At 43.1% G+C, this 17,099-nt stretch overlaps 1 protein-coding gene across 6 annotated transcripts in view; it reads left to right on the top strand.

Annotated features, from left to right (window-relative positions):
- Nucleotides 1–2,736: 2,736 nt before the first annotated feature.
- Nucleotides 2,737–17,099, top strand: part of CNMD (chondromodulin) — a 39,570-nt gene continuing 25,207 nt past the window's right edge. For 2 of the 6 annotated variants that reach the window (XM_008966075.5, XM_008966074.5), the window contains exons 1-3: nucleotides 2,745–3,173; nucleotides 3,632–3,772; nucleotides 9,472–9,612. In XM_008966075.5, coding sequence (XP_008964323.3) covers nucleotides 3,021–3,173; nucleotides 3,632–3,772; nucleotides 9,472–9,612 — 435 coding nt within the window. In that variant the 5' untranslated portion in view covers nucleotides 2,745–3,020. Of the gene's footprint in view, nucleotides 3,174–3,631; nucleotides 3,773–9,471; nucleotides 9,613–17,099 lie in introns of all 6 variants that reach the window. The other 4 variants (XM_008966076.5, XM_024925331.4, XM_055096823.2 and 1 more) reach the window with 4 other exon arrangements.

Raw genomic sequence — 17,099 nt, 5'->3', positions numbered from 1 at the left:
GTTCATCAAGGGAAGGTGGTACCTTCCTTGATCCTCTAACTCCCCTCATCTAACTTCCTTACATTCATCCTTCTTCCCCTCAAGTTGAAAGTTGTTAAAAGAATTGTCTCCATTTGTAGCATTCACTTCCTCCCCACCTACTCACTGTTATTTAGTGCTTTATTCACTCAATTCCTGAATAGCTAATACGTGTTCACAATATAGAATTCAAAACATTTCAGAAGGTTCACAGTTAAGCATCTTCTTTCTACTGGTCTCCCCAAGCTTCACATTTTCCTCAGAGGCAACCCCCACTACCAGCATCTTATTTATCTTTCCAGAAAGCATATACTTACATTTATTCTTGTTTGTATTTCTTTATACAAATGGAAGCATTTCTATGCATTTTCTACCTTTTGCTTTTTTCACTTGAAGTATCTTAGAGAGTGTTCTATCTACATCACTACATCCAAAGCTGCCTCATTCTTTTAAAGGGCTGCCAAACCCCCACGGTGAGAATGAATCATAAATTGTCTACTCTGGACATTGAGGATATTACTAGTGCTTTGTTCTAACAAACATGCTGCAGTGAGCATTGTTGCACATGCAGGATTTTTCCACCCTTGTGAGTGCATCTGTAGGATAAATCCATAGAAATGAAACTGCATTTTGCATTTTGGAATTAAATTGTTCTCCATAGAAGTTGTACCAATTCACCCACTACAGTAGTCCATAAATTCACTGCCCCTCATATTTTTCAACAGATTGTTTTAACAAACGTTTTTATGTTTTTCCAGTCTCATAGGTGAACCAGTCTACTTTTAATTTGCATTTCCTTGTATGAATGCAGTTGTGGCCGGGCGTGGTGGCTCATGCCTGTAATCCCAGCATTTTGGGAGGTCAAGGTGGGCGGATCACTTGATGTCAGGAGTTCGAGACCAGCCTGGCGAACATGGTGAAACCCTGCCTCTATTAAAAATAGAAAAATTAGTCAGGCATGGTGGCTGGCACCTGTAATCCCAGCCACTTGGGAGGCTGAGGCAGGAGAACCACTTGAACCCGGGAGGTGGAGGTTGCAGTGAGCCAAAATCGCACCACTGCACTCCAGCTTGGGCAATAGAGCAAGACTCTGTCTCAAAAAAAAAAAAAAAAGGCAAAACAATGCTGTTGTGCATTCTTCTTACATTTAAGAGCCATTTCTACTTCTTGCTTCACCAACTCTCTGTTTCCATTCTTTGCCATTTTTTCTACTACATTTTTGGTCTTTTGGTTTTCCTAGGAAAACACTATATAAGAAAACTAGTTCCTTGTCTGTGGTATAAGTTGCAAATATTTTTAATCACTCTGTAACCCTTTGCAATGTGTCTTCTGTGCCCAGGGAAGCAAATGGAACTACTCTCTCGCTGGTTCCCATGGCCTCTTGGTTGTGCCCTTCCAAGGCCTTTCTCTGTGCTCATTTTTTTTTTCAGCATTTGACACTGCTGACCCACCCTTCTTGAATGTGCCTTTAAAAATTACATGTACTACTTTATATTGTACCATCTCCCACCTCTCTGACGGTTACTTCTCTTATTCCTTCACCAAAATTCCTGTGAACAATGCCCTTGTGAAAAGAGGTCTTTGAACTCTGCCTCAGCAGTGCCCCAGGGATGAGCCCTGGCTGGAGATCTTGCTGGAGTTTTTTCCAAGCACCTTAAGTCTAGTGTGATGTGCAGACAGCTGTTTCCATAGCTGATTCCAATGCAGGCTCAGGACATTTCCTTGGCTCTTTTACTTTTCATCCCCACATCAAGCTCAACATGTCTAAAACTGTTCCTTCCAACTTTTTCACTTCCCTAGGGTTCCTATCACTCTCCCAATCCTCCTAGGTCTGAAAACTCAGTTCCCACAGCCCAGGAATTGCCAAGTCCTATAGATTCTTCTGTGAAAGTCGTCTCCTCCACTTCTCCCCTCCTTCCCAGCCCCAGGTCATCATGCTTGTCACCTCACTCTTCATCACATGTCTTGGATGATTCTTCAACACTTTCTCCTTCTGCAGTCCTGCACATGCAATCTCCCGCTGCCCTTTGGGGAAGCCTCAATCCCTCCCATGCACTAGTGCTCCTCACTTACACCTCACCAGAGAGCTCTGCACAAAGCTAGAATCGAACGCAATTTAAGGAAGCCTGGATCCAAATGAAGTACCATGTAACCTGGAACTGGAAGATGGCATTTCCAAAAGTGAAAATTTTATATACATACATACACACACACACACACATTTGTGTTATTCCTTTGGATACATCAGTACTCTGTGTGTGTGTGTGTGTGTGTGTGTGTATGTGTGTGTGTGTGCTTTGCCATTGTTGCTTTTGTTTGCACTTATTTAATTTATTCAACCAACCAGCATGCACTTTTATTCTGGTCTCCCCAACTCCTTCCCTCCAGCCCTGCTCTGCTTAGCTCTCACTTTTGCTGCAGTTGTACCCAGACCCTAGAAAAACTGGTGGCAAGGAGCCATCCCTAAGACCCTGCTCTGTTTTCCAGTCCCAGGGGCCATCCAGCAATGCCAGGCCAGTGAGAAGGTGGCCTAACCCTTACACTCTTAGGCCAGTGTCCCCTGTCCACCTGCACCACTCTGTTGTCTTCTCCTTCACCTTCCTTGAGCCATCTTCCCCCCACCCCCACCCCAACACACACATACAAAGACCCTGCAGGAAATGGCCTCCAGCCAGTTGTCACAGCAGAGCCCGCTGACATTCTAAGACATCCTCCGGTGCATGGCTAATTGCTCTGGCACTTGAGTATTTCTTTGGGTCCCAGGATTCAGCATCCCGCTCTGAGGGATGCAACCACCCCCACACATTTCAGAGTCACCGGGATGCTGTTTGGGGGGCCAGTAGACAGGATAGAGTGAGGAGGAAAGGGGGCATCCGGGAGTGCAGGACGAGCTGCCCGCGGCGGGAGAGAGAAGGGAGGAGAGAGGTGAGGCGCTGGAAGGGGTGGGGACTGCTGGGCTGGCCCAGGCGGGACCGTGCACCGTGTGTGCGCGCGGCGTTGAAATGCCCTGCACGTCGGGGCAGCGGGACGGATCCCAGGGCGCCCAGGGAGTCTCCGAGTGCCTCACTCCTCCCGCCGCAAACATGACAGAGAACTCCGACAAAGTTCCCATTGCCCTGGTGGGACCTGATGACGTGGAATTCTGCAGCCCCCCGGTGAGTACCGCCAGGGATTCCACACGCAGGGCCCGGGTTGTGTGAGTATCAGGTTCCACAGTTCGGACTCAGGGGTGCGTGCCACCGAATGGGTGTGTTGGCGGGGGGATAAATTTGGGTCCCAAATGTGTGGGTGGGATGTCGCCCCACGCGTATGAGTGTGCAGGGGTCACGGCATCCACAGGCGGGTGCGGAGGGACGTCCCGTGGCCGGTAGAGGGTGCAGGTCCTGGGGCGAAGGCCCTGTGCTGTGGGGTTTGCTCATCCCACTTCCACGCCCGACTGCAAAGGACCCTCGGGAGGGAGCGCGGCGAAAGGGGCACCCGTAGGAGCCCGGGCGAGCTGTTTCCTGCCCGACTCCCCACTCCCTGGGGGCTACCGCGTGGGGCCCGGGTGCGCTGGGGGCCGCAGGTGCTGGCGGCACAAACGCGACGGTCCCTCTCCCGCCCCGGCCCGCAGGCGTACGCTACGCTGACGGTGAAGCCCTCCAGCCCCGCGCGGCTGCTCAAGGTGGGAGCCGTGGTCCTCATTTCGGGAGCTGTGCTGCTGCTCTTCGGGGCCATCGGGGCCTTCTACTTCTGGAAGGGGAGCGACAGTCACGTAAGTCCAGAGGGCGGCGCGCGGGGACCCCCGTGTCGCCCATGGTGCCCCTAGGGGGAGCCCGAGCGCGGGCCGGCGAGGGGCGCGCGGCTGCCGGCGGGCCCCTCGGGCCCAGCGTGAGCTCCCCTCTCCCATCCCACTCTGGCACGCGGCTTTCCGCCTTAGGTCAACGTTGTAGAAAAGCAAGTGAAGGTTTCACGGGAGACGATTGAAGCGTAGAGTAGGGGAGAATGTAGTGGACGGTCCGAGAAAGGCCGTTCTCGGCTCATCTCCCACTAAGCAGTGGCGCGACCGTGGGGAAGGCACGTCACCTTTTGGCCTCAGTGTACTCGTCCTGAAGGGAAAAAATGGAACTGGACGATCTCTAAGGCCTGTCCCTGCTAAGAAAGGCTGTGGGTGTAAAATCCAGGACAAAGATAGTGGAGGAATATTCAGACCCATATTCAGACCCATTGGGAAGGAATTTTTGCCTTTCAGAAGGTTTTTTTGTGACCTAGCCATGAACATTCCCTTCTCTCTCTGGAAAACAAAAACAAAAACAAAAAACAAACAAACAAACAAAACGTCTAACTTCCTTAAAGGTGGAAAATCTCTTTAACAATTAATTCTGGCCTAGTCGTCACAAGTGGTTTAATAGTAGGTGTTTTACTAACTGCTGTCCTACTTTCTTTGTATGCAACTATTTATTTTAAAGCTCCATGGCTCTCGAGGAGTATAAAGACTGTTTCTAAGTTGACTGGGCAGAGCTCCAGTGTGTTCTCTAAATACTCCGAAAGTGTTCACCTATGTAAAAGGGGGCATTTTATCTTGATGACCACTGCCAGGTCTGGTATAAGCTTATTTCAACTAATGGAAAAGAATTCCATCTCCAGGGCACACACAAAGGGCTCTTTCATAATCACTATCCTCAGAGGATTGGTGATTGCTGTTTTTTCCTCTCTCCTACCATGAAATGCAAAGCATGAACGAATTCCAGTACTTACAGAAAATGGTGCTGAAAGCAATTCAACCATTTTACACATCACATCTTCTGCAGTCACTGCATAATTTGTATTTTTAACTCAAATGTCTAATGTAGATAAGCATGCCATTTAGCACCGAGTCTGTTTTAGAGACTATATCAAATTTACAAGCATCGATTTGTAAGATCAGAATTGCACTGTATTTTCTGGGTATTTGAAAAGTGCCTTAATGTATTTGTATTTTAAATATAGAAGGTGGGCCAGATGCTCATGTTTGAAACAGCAAATGTGAATAAGAGAATGATTTCAATATCTACATCTCCATTAATAGCAGGGTTTAGATTGTCATCTCTTTGGGAAATTCTGTGGTTTTAGAATGTAAATGCTATCTTTTAAATAACAAAGCCTCAATGGTATAGGTCAATGGGGGATAACAATAGCTATGCTTTTTTTTGGTAAAGATTCTGGACATGATATATTTTTAAATGAATACCATTTGTCATTTAATTATTCAAGGTAAACATCACTAACTGACAGGCTTCTAAAAAGAGAGATTAAACAATCATACTGAATAAGCACAGCTCCCTTTTTTCGTATATTTTACTTTACTGCAAGATGGTTGGTTGTCTGGTTCAGGAAAGCAGTATTAAATTCTAAGAATTCAGAGGAATAGTGAATCACATTTTATTGTCAACAATCAAAATTATTGCTATATCCTATACAGACAGGAGAATGAAGAAAATCATGATAGTTTTTTTCTCCCTGATCCATATGACTTAAGTATGAAAAACAAATCACAAAATACTAAATAGAGTAACTTTGGCACCATCTAGGCATAGCACATGCACAGGTCTGCTTTGCCTGAATACAAATCTAAATAGCTCAGACAAAACGTAATCAAAAAAGGTAAGTCTTTGTCAAACAGAAAGACTTGTCAAACCAAATGGATTATCCACTCTTTGGGGATTATCTGTGCCTCGGCTCCTCTATATTGGTTTATAGAGGAGAACCAGCTGTAATTCACCTCCTATCCTTTTCATGTGGGTAAATCCCCTTAGGACAGGTTTACTGAAATTTAGCTGGAGGACTATGAAGCACCGGAGTAATAATAATCAGGGGACAACTGAACTGGGCTCCAATATTGAGGCCATTTTTCATCCACATTATTGTAAATGGAACAAGGCATTGAAATATGGGAAATTTCCACCAATATGAGATAACTGACAACCCCACCCTGTGAGATGAGGGAAGGAGATCATTGCTTGGGGCCTTTCCTCTCAGACTAATTTTTCTAGACATTTTCCCAAACATTATGTAATTAATGTTATAGAACATAGGCCTTATTAAAAACTCATTAGCAAATATCCTTGGCTGTAAAAGGCACCATATTGAGCAGAATTTTGGCAAATAATAAATTTCATCTTGTTTGGATAAAAATAGCCTTGGGTGTCCACAGCTCCATGGACTTAGAGCAGATAAGGTAATTGCTGCTCCAACAGCCCAGCCTCGTCCCCAGCTCAGAGTCTAGTATGTTAGAAACTGGACTGCCTCCTCCCCCCACATCCTCCCCTGGTAGCTTCAGGAGGGGGACAGCTTCACTGCTGTCCCCATGCAGATGGCGCAGTGCACATAAAAGGTGGGCTGCAGGCCAGGCGTGGTGGCTCACGTCTGTAATCCCAGCACTTTGGGAGGCCAAGGCAGGAGGATCACTTGAGGTCAGGAGTTCAAGACCAGCCTGGCCAGCATGGTGAAATCCCATCTCTACTAAAAATGCAAATAAAGGCCGGGCGCGGTGGCTCACGCCTGTAATCCCAGCACTTTGGGAGGCCGAGGCGGGCTGCTCACGAGGTCAGGAGATCGAGACCATCCTGTCTAACACGGTGTCTCTACTAAAAATACAAAAAAATTAGCTAGGCCTGGTGGCGGGTGCCTGTAGTCCCAGCTACCTGGGAGGCTGAGGCAGGAGAATGGTGTGAACCCGGGAGGCGGAGCTTGCAGTGAGCGGAGATTGCGCCACTGCACTCCAGCCTGGGCGACAGAGCAAGACTCCGTCTCAATAAAAAAAAAAAAAAAAAAATTAGCTGGGCATGGTGGCGCATGCCTGTAGTCCCAGCTCCCTGGGAGGCTGAGGCAGGAGAATGGCTTGAACCTGGGAGGCGGAGGTTGCAGTGAGTCGAGATTGTGCCACTGCACCCCAGCTTGGGTGACAGAGCAAGACTCCATCTCAAAAAAAAAAAAAAAAAAGGTGGGCCGCAGCTGCACAACCAAGATGCCCTAGGTCAAGCTTGTCCAATCGGTGGTCCTGCATGTGGCCCAGGGCGGTTTTGAATACAACCCAACACAAATTCATAAACTTTCTTAAAACATTATGAGATTTTTTTTTTTTTTTAGATTTTTTTAAAAAATTCATCAGCTATCGTTAGTGTTAGTGTATTTTATGTGTGGTCCAAGACAATTCTTCTTCCACTGTGGCCCAGGGAAGCCAAAAGATTGGATATCCCTGCACCTAGTTAGGGAGGCTTTCTGGGGAGAAGACAGCCAGGGGTAGTGGTGGAGGAATGTGAAATTCAAACCACAGGCCACTCTTCTAGTGTGACAACCTTATCTCCTTAAGAACTGCTAAGAATTTAGAAATGGTTATGTTCTTAAATGTTGCATTGCTTTACTAGTAAAAGCTTATGCGCAATGTTCTTAAAAAAAAAACCACACAGAACCTCTTGTCACATGAGTGGAAGACACTCACATGGGTGTTTCCTGCCAGGCTCCTTCTGACAGTCATCACTGACCCATATGAACACTGGCTGCTCAGAGAGCACCGGACAGAAAAGAGCCTTCTTTCCAAACCTCACCTGCAGGAGTCCCGTCTCAGCCAAAGAAAACAGGTTTCCCAAACCTGGCTGATCATAAGGGCCACCTGAGGGGAAAGGGGAAAAGAGACTGGTGGGCTGTGCTCTAGCTCCACTAAATCAGAACCCCCAGGAGTGGTTCTTGTGATCAGGGAAGCCTAGGAGACAGTAAATTGCAGACATCTAAGTTCTTCAGAAAGAGACAGGGAAGGAGGGGCAATGAGGGATGGTTGAGCTGAAAAAGGACACTGGTATTTTCTGTCCTGCTGAATGAATGCTGTTCCTAAAAGGGTGCTGGATAGCAAAGCCATTTCTGTATCTCTGCTGATAATAAAATAGTGCACTGTGGGTCTTGTAATAATGAGTTTTCTTCAAGAAATGGATCCAACAATAACAGATCCTTTTTCCAGTGTTTGTGCATGTAGCAGTCACTCTTCATAATGAGGAAGAAAAATCAGACTTGAATTGGATCTGAGCTATTTGCAGTTTTGACTGGCTGACCTGACATTAAGTAGCAACAGTTTTTCATCAGTTCTCATTCCTCCACTTTAAAGATTTATATATATGTGTATATATACATCTATAATTTATACATGATATGTAATATATCATATGTAAGATATATAGATATACCTATGCATCTAAATCCAAAAAACAAAGAAACCCACCTCCTAGCTCTGCCACACAGAAAGGTCTACCAGGACAGCAGCACACTGAGCAGGAGCAGCGTCTGAGTTATTTTGAAACCAGTGCAGTAATCAGGTGTCTGAGCCCTTTAGGTCAGCTAATTAGTGGCAAACTTTAAAAAAAAATGTTTTAAGTATTGAAATTTGTCTTTCTAACAAAATGTTACTCAGAAATGCAACACATAAGACAGAAAAAGCAGAGCCACTCTGGTTAGACTATGGATGGACAGGAGAGAACAGAGTGCCACAGTGCCATCCTCACCTCTAGGCCATCCCCGGGAGATCCCAACAGTTCTAAGGACATAGATGAAAGCCACCTATGAGGTCCAACTTCATTATACACTCGTGGCAACTCACAAGATCCAGAGATGAGTTGTGTGGCCACCTGTTTTCCTGATTACTGGACCGATGCTCTTCTGCAGTGCCAGGTCCCTTCCCCTCTTCCACACTCCCCACACATCTCATAACAAAATGCCCTACAGCACCATGGGCCTGCCCCATAGAGTCGTTCAGGGAGTACTACCATTTTGAGCTGAAACAAACGTGCACATTGGCCTTCCTCTCCACACATGCTGCTCTATATCAAGCATACCCTGGTCCTGTCTGCAGTCCTTTCCATATACCTAATACCATATACCATATACCATATACCATATACCATATACCTGAGACACTGCATGCCTAATCTTGACCAAAGGATGAAAACAACTTGTGAAACTGAGGTGCCACTGCAGACGTGTTCAGCTGGGAGCCCAATTAACCTTCTGCCTCCTCAATTTCCATTTATCCATCAATAGTGCTCAACCCAGATGCATAATAGAATTGAGCTTTAGAAAAAGAAAGACCTATGCCCAAGCGCCCTTCCCACAGCTTCTGATTTGATTTGTCCAGGGTGAAACCCAGGCATGGTACCCAGAGAGTCTACCCAGATGCTTCTAAAGTACAGCCAGCATTGCAAATTATGGAGCTATTGGAATAGGTGTCAGAGGCAACCAAAGTCTTTACTCTTAAGGTATTTTTAAGGAAATCATTGCATTAACTGATTGTTGTATGAATGAAGTCGTCATATATAAATGTATTATTATTAAGGACTATCTCATGTATCTCTGAAACATACGGACGCTACCTCATACACTGCCCTTCTAAAGATAAGCCCTGAATTGCTCAAAAAAGAAAGCATCACTAACTCTTATGCTCACTTTCAGATTTACAATGTCCATTACACCATGAGTATCAATGGGAAATTACAAGATGGGTCAATGGAAATAGACGCTGGGAACAACTTGGAGACCTTTAAAATGGGAAGTGGAGCTGAAGAAGCAATTGAAGTTAATGATTTCCAGAATGTAAGTATATTTCATGCATTTAGAGAATTTAACCAGGCAAGCCTGCAGGACTTTTCTAATTCAAGGAGAAGCAGCGTTTCTCACACACATCCAAATGGTAACTGTTCTTTATAGCAGTTGTAGTGCCACTAATCCACTACATGTAGCATATTCTCTCTGAGAAAGGACCAGACTTTGTCCTTCATATTTGCAAAAGAAAAAAACAACACTTCAGTTGTAAAATACCAAAAACAAAAAGAACCACCTTTATTGAATTCATGTACATAAGGATTTAGCTGTTTTGAAAAAATTTTTTTACTTCTAGGAAATTAAAGGTATGTCCCTAGAAATCAAAATAAAACTTGATTTTTAAAACTGGAAGAAAAAAACCACAATACCGTAGCATTGAAAAGAGCAGGTTCTTCTTGGAATTATATAAAATCTTGGCAGAAAGACTTGAAGGAGCTATTTCTTTTCAAGCGGATTTCTGTAACATGATGAATAAAATGCTCAAAACAATCCAAGAATGTTGCAAGATTTGAAATTTAAATTTCTGAAGAAGAGGGAAATTTTAATGACCTAATAATCTCATCAACAACAGGTGGGATCTATTTGCATACTTTTCTCAATTCCAATTTCCTATTTAATCCAGAAAATGACCATGAGCAAATTCTCCTATTATAGCATATGTTTTCTGACCATAGCATATTACCATAGCATATTAGAGATAAAACATTCACATCTCCTTTGAAAAGGAGACTGTTTTGTTTTGATTTTTTAACAAAAATTTCATTTACAGGCAATTTGAGACATTAAGCTGTGCAGCAATGTTTCGGTGTACATCTGCAAACCAAAGTGTCACTTCAAGCCAAATTTCCTGTTGGCCAACATAAATATTTTATGCTCTTTCATGTTTTACTATAAGGAAGAGGCATCACTATTTGTGTACTCCTGTTAAATCTGCAGATGGAGTAGGTGAAACTTCATAATGAAAAAAGCCTCTTGAAAATAATGTCTCTTCTGATAGTTTATTGGTCCACAAACACCTCATCGACCCATCTTCCTCTGATTGATGAGAAAAGCTAAAGATGCTTTTCATTTGAGTGAAAGCACTCCTCTTGTTGGTACCAAAATATACCTCATAAGTCCATTTGAATACCCAACAGATGCTAACATTAGAGCTACTGGGATGTCAGATATTATTTGATCATGACAAGGACTATGTTCAGAATGGTCTCTGCCCTGGGGACAGCCTCTGCTGCTCTGTATGTGCCCAGATGCACTTTGTTTAGTCATAGCTTTGCAGATGATTCTGCTCATTGCACAAGTATAATTTCTCTGCACTTATTAAAGGCTTTTACTGCAAGACCCAGGACAGGGTAAAATCATTTTTTCTTTGTACTACTCAATATAAACTAATAAAATGTGACTCCCCAACACACATTATTCAATCCAGAAATTGAATGCCTGTGGTGTGCCACAATATTAAGATATGCAAAGGGAGCTACAAAGATGAATAAGAAAAGATTCATCTTTCTTGAGATGTTCATGTATCAAAAATATTCTTTTAACATATTTTAATCCCAAACCTATATTTCTGTTTTATAATCCTTTGGTTCTTTTCTAATAATGGTATCGATTGTGTTTTGTTCTCATAGACCAACAGGGCCATAGATATTTTATAAACTGATCAATTCTCTTTGATAGCTTCCACATTTCTCTAAGTCAGAACTGGTGAGTAGAACATTTTTTGGATGGATAGAACCTGTTATGGGTTGAAACAAGCCTGAACTTTTGAAAACACATGAATCAGCCACTATGGTACCTACACTATTACTTTCTCCTGTATTTTGAATCAACAGTCAAATTCAAGAAGCATTTATTGAGACATACTGTGTGCAAGGGATGATGCTAAGCAGGCGGAATGCAAAAATGATTGACTCTTCCCTCAAGGACCCTTCAGTTCAGTTCAGGAGGCAGACATACACACAGAAATAGCTTCCGGTTAGCTTGGAAAACGTGTTCCAATGAGTTATGAACAGAGAGGAAACATCCTTCCTGAATAGGGGACTGGAGCAGGTCTTACAGAGGTAGTGATGACCCAATCAGGTCCTGAAGAATAATTAGGATTTCAACTGTCAGACAGGTAGGGGAAGGCTCTCCAGGCCCAGGGAAAAATAGTGAACATGAATGTGCAGTGTCGCTCCAGGGTTCTAATTCTAAGTAGCCCAGTTCAGCCCAACTTGGGGAAGGAAAAAAGATGGGGATGCAGGTGGGGCTAGATTATAAAAGGTTTTGAATTGTAAATGAACAGTCTCCCCGGTTCGTCCAGGACCCCACCAAGATTTTAGTAGAACCCAGTGGAAGAAAACAACCCCCGACGGAGGATAGCACTGAAAAAAGTGCTCCAGGCTCTCCACCCTGAGAGATAGAAAACCCAAGTTCATTCATACTTTATGAGTTACATTCTAGTTATACTCTCACAAGCACCAGTGCTGTTGCTTTAAGCCAACCCCCTCGGACTGAATGCCCATTTATATAACAAAAAGCCTTAGAAATTGAAAGAATATCCCATCAAAAAGTGGGCGAAGGATATGAACAGACACTTCTCAAAAGAAGACATTTATGCAGCCAAAAAACACATGAAAAAATGCTCATCATCACTGGCCATCAGAGAAATGCAAATCAAAACCACAATGAGATACCATCTCACACCAGTTAGAATGGCAGTCATTAAAAAGTCAGGAAACAACAGGTGCTGGAGAGGATGTGGAGAAATAGGAACACTTTTACACTGTTGGTGGGACTGTAAACTAGTTCAACCATTGTGGAAGTCAGTGTGGCGATTCCTCAGGGATCTAGAACTAGAAATACCATTTGACCCAGCCATCCCATTACTGGGTATATACCCAAAGGATTATAAATCATGCTGCTATAAAGACACATGCACACGTATGTTTATTGCAGCACTATTCACGATAGCAAAGACTTGGAACCAACCCAAATGTCCAACAATGATAGACTGGATTAAGCAAATGTGGCACATATACACCATGGAATACTATGCAGCCATAAAAAATGATGAGTTCATGTCCTTTGCAGGGACATGGATGAAGCTGGAAACCATCATTCTCAGCAAACTATCGCAAGGACAAAAAACCAAACACCGCATGTTCTCACTCATAGGTGGGAATTGAACAATGAGAACACATGGATACAGGAAGGGGAACATCACACACCAGGAACTGCTGTGGGGTGGGGGGAGGGATAGCATTAGGAGATATACCTAATGCTAAATGACGAGTTAATGGGTGCAGCTCACCAACATGGCACATGTATACATATGTAACAAACCTGCACATTGTGCACATGTACCCAAAAACTTAAAGTATAATAATAATAAAATTTAAAAAAAAAAGAAATTGAAAGAATAAACTGATGGGCATATGGGGGTTCACTGTATAATCCTTTTAATTTTGTGAATATTTGAAATTTTTATTTAAAAAGCTAGAGAAAGTAAAGACAGCATAACCTGTCAATTCAGCCTCCAACTATAAGGTAAAGGAAAAATGAAATGAAACTAATTTATATTAAAAATATGGACTTCATATGTAAATGTTCAGCCAGATGCACTAGAAGATATAAAGTCAAACACTTATAGTAGTAGCTGAATGACTGTCAATGCCACAGCCCAAAATGCAGACAGACACAAGTGTGTGTTGGCAATTTAAATGCTATGTAATTTTCTCAAACAGTGAAGAAAAGTACTGTTTTCTCTCCATTTCACAGTAATTGCATTCCTAGGAAATTTGTTGTACATTAAGACTATGCCAAAAATTACTTTGTGTTTACATATAAAACAACATTGGGTTCTAGACACTGATATTTACAAACAGGTTTTTTTCCTCCAACCCGGGACAATTAGTTCTTCAGGACTGTCCCAGGCTCTGCAGGACCTGACATCCCTGGGCCCTGTGCAATAAAGGTCAGGAGTGCCCCCAATCTTTGTGACAAGAAACTTCTCCAAGGATTTCTAAAGTGCCCTCTTGGGGACACGAACTCCTACCATCCTTGGGAACCTCTGGTTTAAGCCATAGAAATAGATGAGATACCTTAGAAAGAAAAAAATGTGCAGCCAAGGTAAGATTACGTCACTGTTTTGAAAAAAGAATGTTAGATTCTTGGACTCTCCACTCATCACCCTTGCTAGCAAATTTCTTCATTACCACCAGCTTCTAAAGCCTGTTTGTTTGCAAAAACAGGAGGTTTGCTTGGCTTTCTTGTGCTTCTTTTAGTTCCCTCTGTTTAATCTCTTAATATATCTGGCTGCTTGATGTGGAGTTTTTGCTAGACACGGTGGTTAATATGTGTGAATTCTTTCCCACACTTCCTACCCCATGGGGGTTTCAGTTCTCCCTGCGGTGTGTCGACTGTCAGAACCAACTTAACACTAGATTCCCATTCAGTGCTGCGAATCATTCAGTAGAATCAGCTTTCCCCTTTGGGGATATGGTGACGGAGATGTTTGCGTTCCCTCCACACATCTCACATTCAGGGGATGTGTTTGAAGTTAAGAGAAAATGTCACATAAGAAGGCATCATCTCCCTCCCTGCCTTCTGTTTTTCAAACTGAGTCCTAAATTTACATGCCAAATAAGAGCAGCAGCCCTACAGGAGGTAGCATAAGAGAAAGCAGTTATTCTCCACGTGTATTCCTCAGGCTGCCAGTGGAGCATCACTTGGCTTGTTAGAAATGCAGATTTTAGGCCCCACCCCAGACCTACTGAATGGGAAACTGGGGGTGGGGCACAACACTGTTTAATTTAACAAGTCCTCCAAGTGAATTTTTTTTTTTTGAGATGGAGTCTCGCTCTGTCACCAGGCTGCAGTGCAGTGGTGTGATCTTGGCTCACTGCAACCTCTGCCTCCTGGGTTTCTCCTGCCTCAGCCTCCCGAGTAACTGGGACTACAGGTGCACGCCACCACGCCCAACTGATTTTTGTATTTTTAGTAGAGATGGGGTTTCACCATGTTGGCCAGGATGGTCTCCATCTCTTGACCTCGTGATCCTCCTGCCTCGGCCTCCCAAAGTGCTGGGATTACAGGCGTGAGCCACCACCCCGGCCCAGGTGATTTTTTAATTTGCCTTTTTAAAATTGTTACATAATATTTTATATATTTATGAGATATATGTGATATTTTGTTACATGAATAGGATGTGTAATGATAATGTTAGGGTATTTGGTTTTTATTTCTATGTGTTGGGAACATTTCAAGTCCTCTCTTCTAGCTACTTTGAAACATACAATACATTGTTGCTAACTATAGTCACCCCACTCTGCTACTGAACATTAGAACTTATTTCTTCTGTCTAACTGCATGTTTGTACCACCCACTAACCAACCTGTCTTCATTCCCCCAGCTCCACCCATATATCCTTCTCAGCCTCTGGTATCTATCATTACTTTCTGCTTCCATGAGATCAACTTTTTTAGCTCCCACATAGGAGAGAGAACATATGACATTTGTCTTTCTGTGCCTGGCTTATTTCATTTAACATAATGACCTCTGGTTCCATCCATGTTACTGGAAATGACATGATTTCATTCTTTTCTATGGCCAAATAGTATTCCATTGTGGATATATATATATATATACCAGTGATCCTTCTCCCTTCCAAGTAGCTGGGACTACAGGCACACACCACCACACCTAGCTAATTTTTAAAATTTTTTTGTAGAAATGGGGTCTCACCATGTTGCGCAGGCTGGTTGCGAACTCCTGGGCTCAAGCAATCCTTCTGCCTCAGCCTCCCAAAGTGTTGGGATTACAGGCATGAGACACTATGCTTGGCCCTTTTTTATTCTTTTTTATTTATTTTTGTCTGACTGGGTTATTTCAAAAGACTTCTCTTCAAGTTCTGAGATGCTTGAAATAGTCTATTGTTGAATCATTTTTTTTTATTTGAGACGGAGTCTGGCTCTGTCACCCAGGCTGAAGTGCGGTGGTGCCATTTCAACTCACTGCAACATCCACCTCCTGAGTTCAAGCGATTCTCCTGCCTCAGCCTCTTGAGTAACTGGGATAACAGGCGTGCACCACCATGGCCAGCTATTTTTTATTTTTTTGTATTTTTAGTAGAGATGGGGTTTTGTCATGTTGGCCAGGCTTGTCTCGAACTCCTGACCTCAGGAGATCCACTCACCTTGGCCTCCCAAAGTGCTGGGATTACAGGTGTGAGCCACTGTGCCTGGCCTCTATTGTTGAATCTTTTAAGTGTATATTGTATTTCATTCAATGAATTCTTCAGTTCTATAATTTCTATTTCGTTCTTTTTCATAATATACATCTCCTTATTAAATTTCTCATTCATATCCTAAATTGTCTTTCTGATTTCTTTGTCATGTTTTTCAGTATTCTCTTGTATCTCACGGAGCTTCTTTAATATCAATATTTAATTTTTTTTCTGGGATTTCATAAATTTGTTTTTGATTGTGATCTGTTGCTGGAGAATTATTGTATTCCTCCGGGAGTGTCATGTTTTATTGCTTTTTCATGCTTCCTGTGTCCTTGTGTTGATATCTGTGCATCTGATTTAATAGTTGCTTATTACAGTTTTTTAAATGTGCTTTCATAGGGGTGGACTTTTGGTGTTGGTTAGGTAGGGCACTTCAGCTTTCATTCTGGGTGCATGCAGTAGTATAGTCTCTGTATGGTGTTTTGTTTTGTTTTTTTTTTTTTTTAGCTGTAAACAGCGTCAGTGGTGTCTGTGATTTTTCTTGGTAGCTTAAGGTGTGGTTGTTAATGAAGACTGTTCTGAAGTTTTGCTGGGGACCCAGGGGATTTTTGATACAAGGGAAGGTTTGTGAACCACTGATAAAAAGAAACTTGGGTCCAAAGGTTATTGCCATCACTTTAAAAGCTTTGTTACCTTGAACACCTTTCTCTTTCATATGGTAGTCTTCAACCCTGGCATCAACCCTTTAAATTATAAACACCTGGTGAGCTTTTAAGACTCCCAATACCTGGGCCCCAAAGCAAACCAATCAAATGGGAATCTCTGGGAAGGGGCCCAGGCATCTGTGTTCTTAAACCCTCTACAGTGAATTCAGGTGCAGTTAAGAGCCAAGCCTCAGCAGTAAGCCTCGGAGCTCCTCTTCTGTAAAGTGGGGATAATGCCCCTGTCTCTCTGAGTGAGCAGTAGTGCTGGGAGAAATCGGTGAAATGAGTTACATATGTATACATGATTAATTAAGCCACAAGACAAATAATAAAGAGCTTGAGGAAGAATGAGCCTTTTCTTCTGTGTTTTGCAGTCCTTTACTCACCAGCTTCTGTAGGGCTCCTGGCTCTGTGACTACATAAGGTAGAGCTATCCATGAATCCCCTCCAGCATGACTTACATTTAATTTTCTTCTTCATTGTAAAGGGCTGAATCTTGAGCCAGGATCCCTAGATTTTAAGTGTTTTCTTCCCCCATTCTTTATCACTGGCCCTGGTACCATTTC

This window comes from Pan paniscus, chromosome 14, assembly GCF_029289425.2.
Source record: "Pan paniscus chromosome 14, NHGRI_mPanPan1-v2.0_pri, whole genome shotgun sequence".
NCBI classification, from domain to species: Eukaryota; Metazoa; Chordata; class Mammalia; order Primates; family Hominidae; genus Pan; species Pan paniscus.
This window is presented reverse-complemented; position numbering and strand designations above follow the sequence as displayed.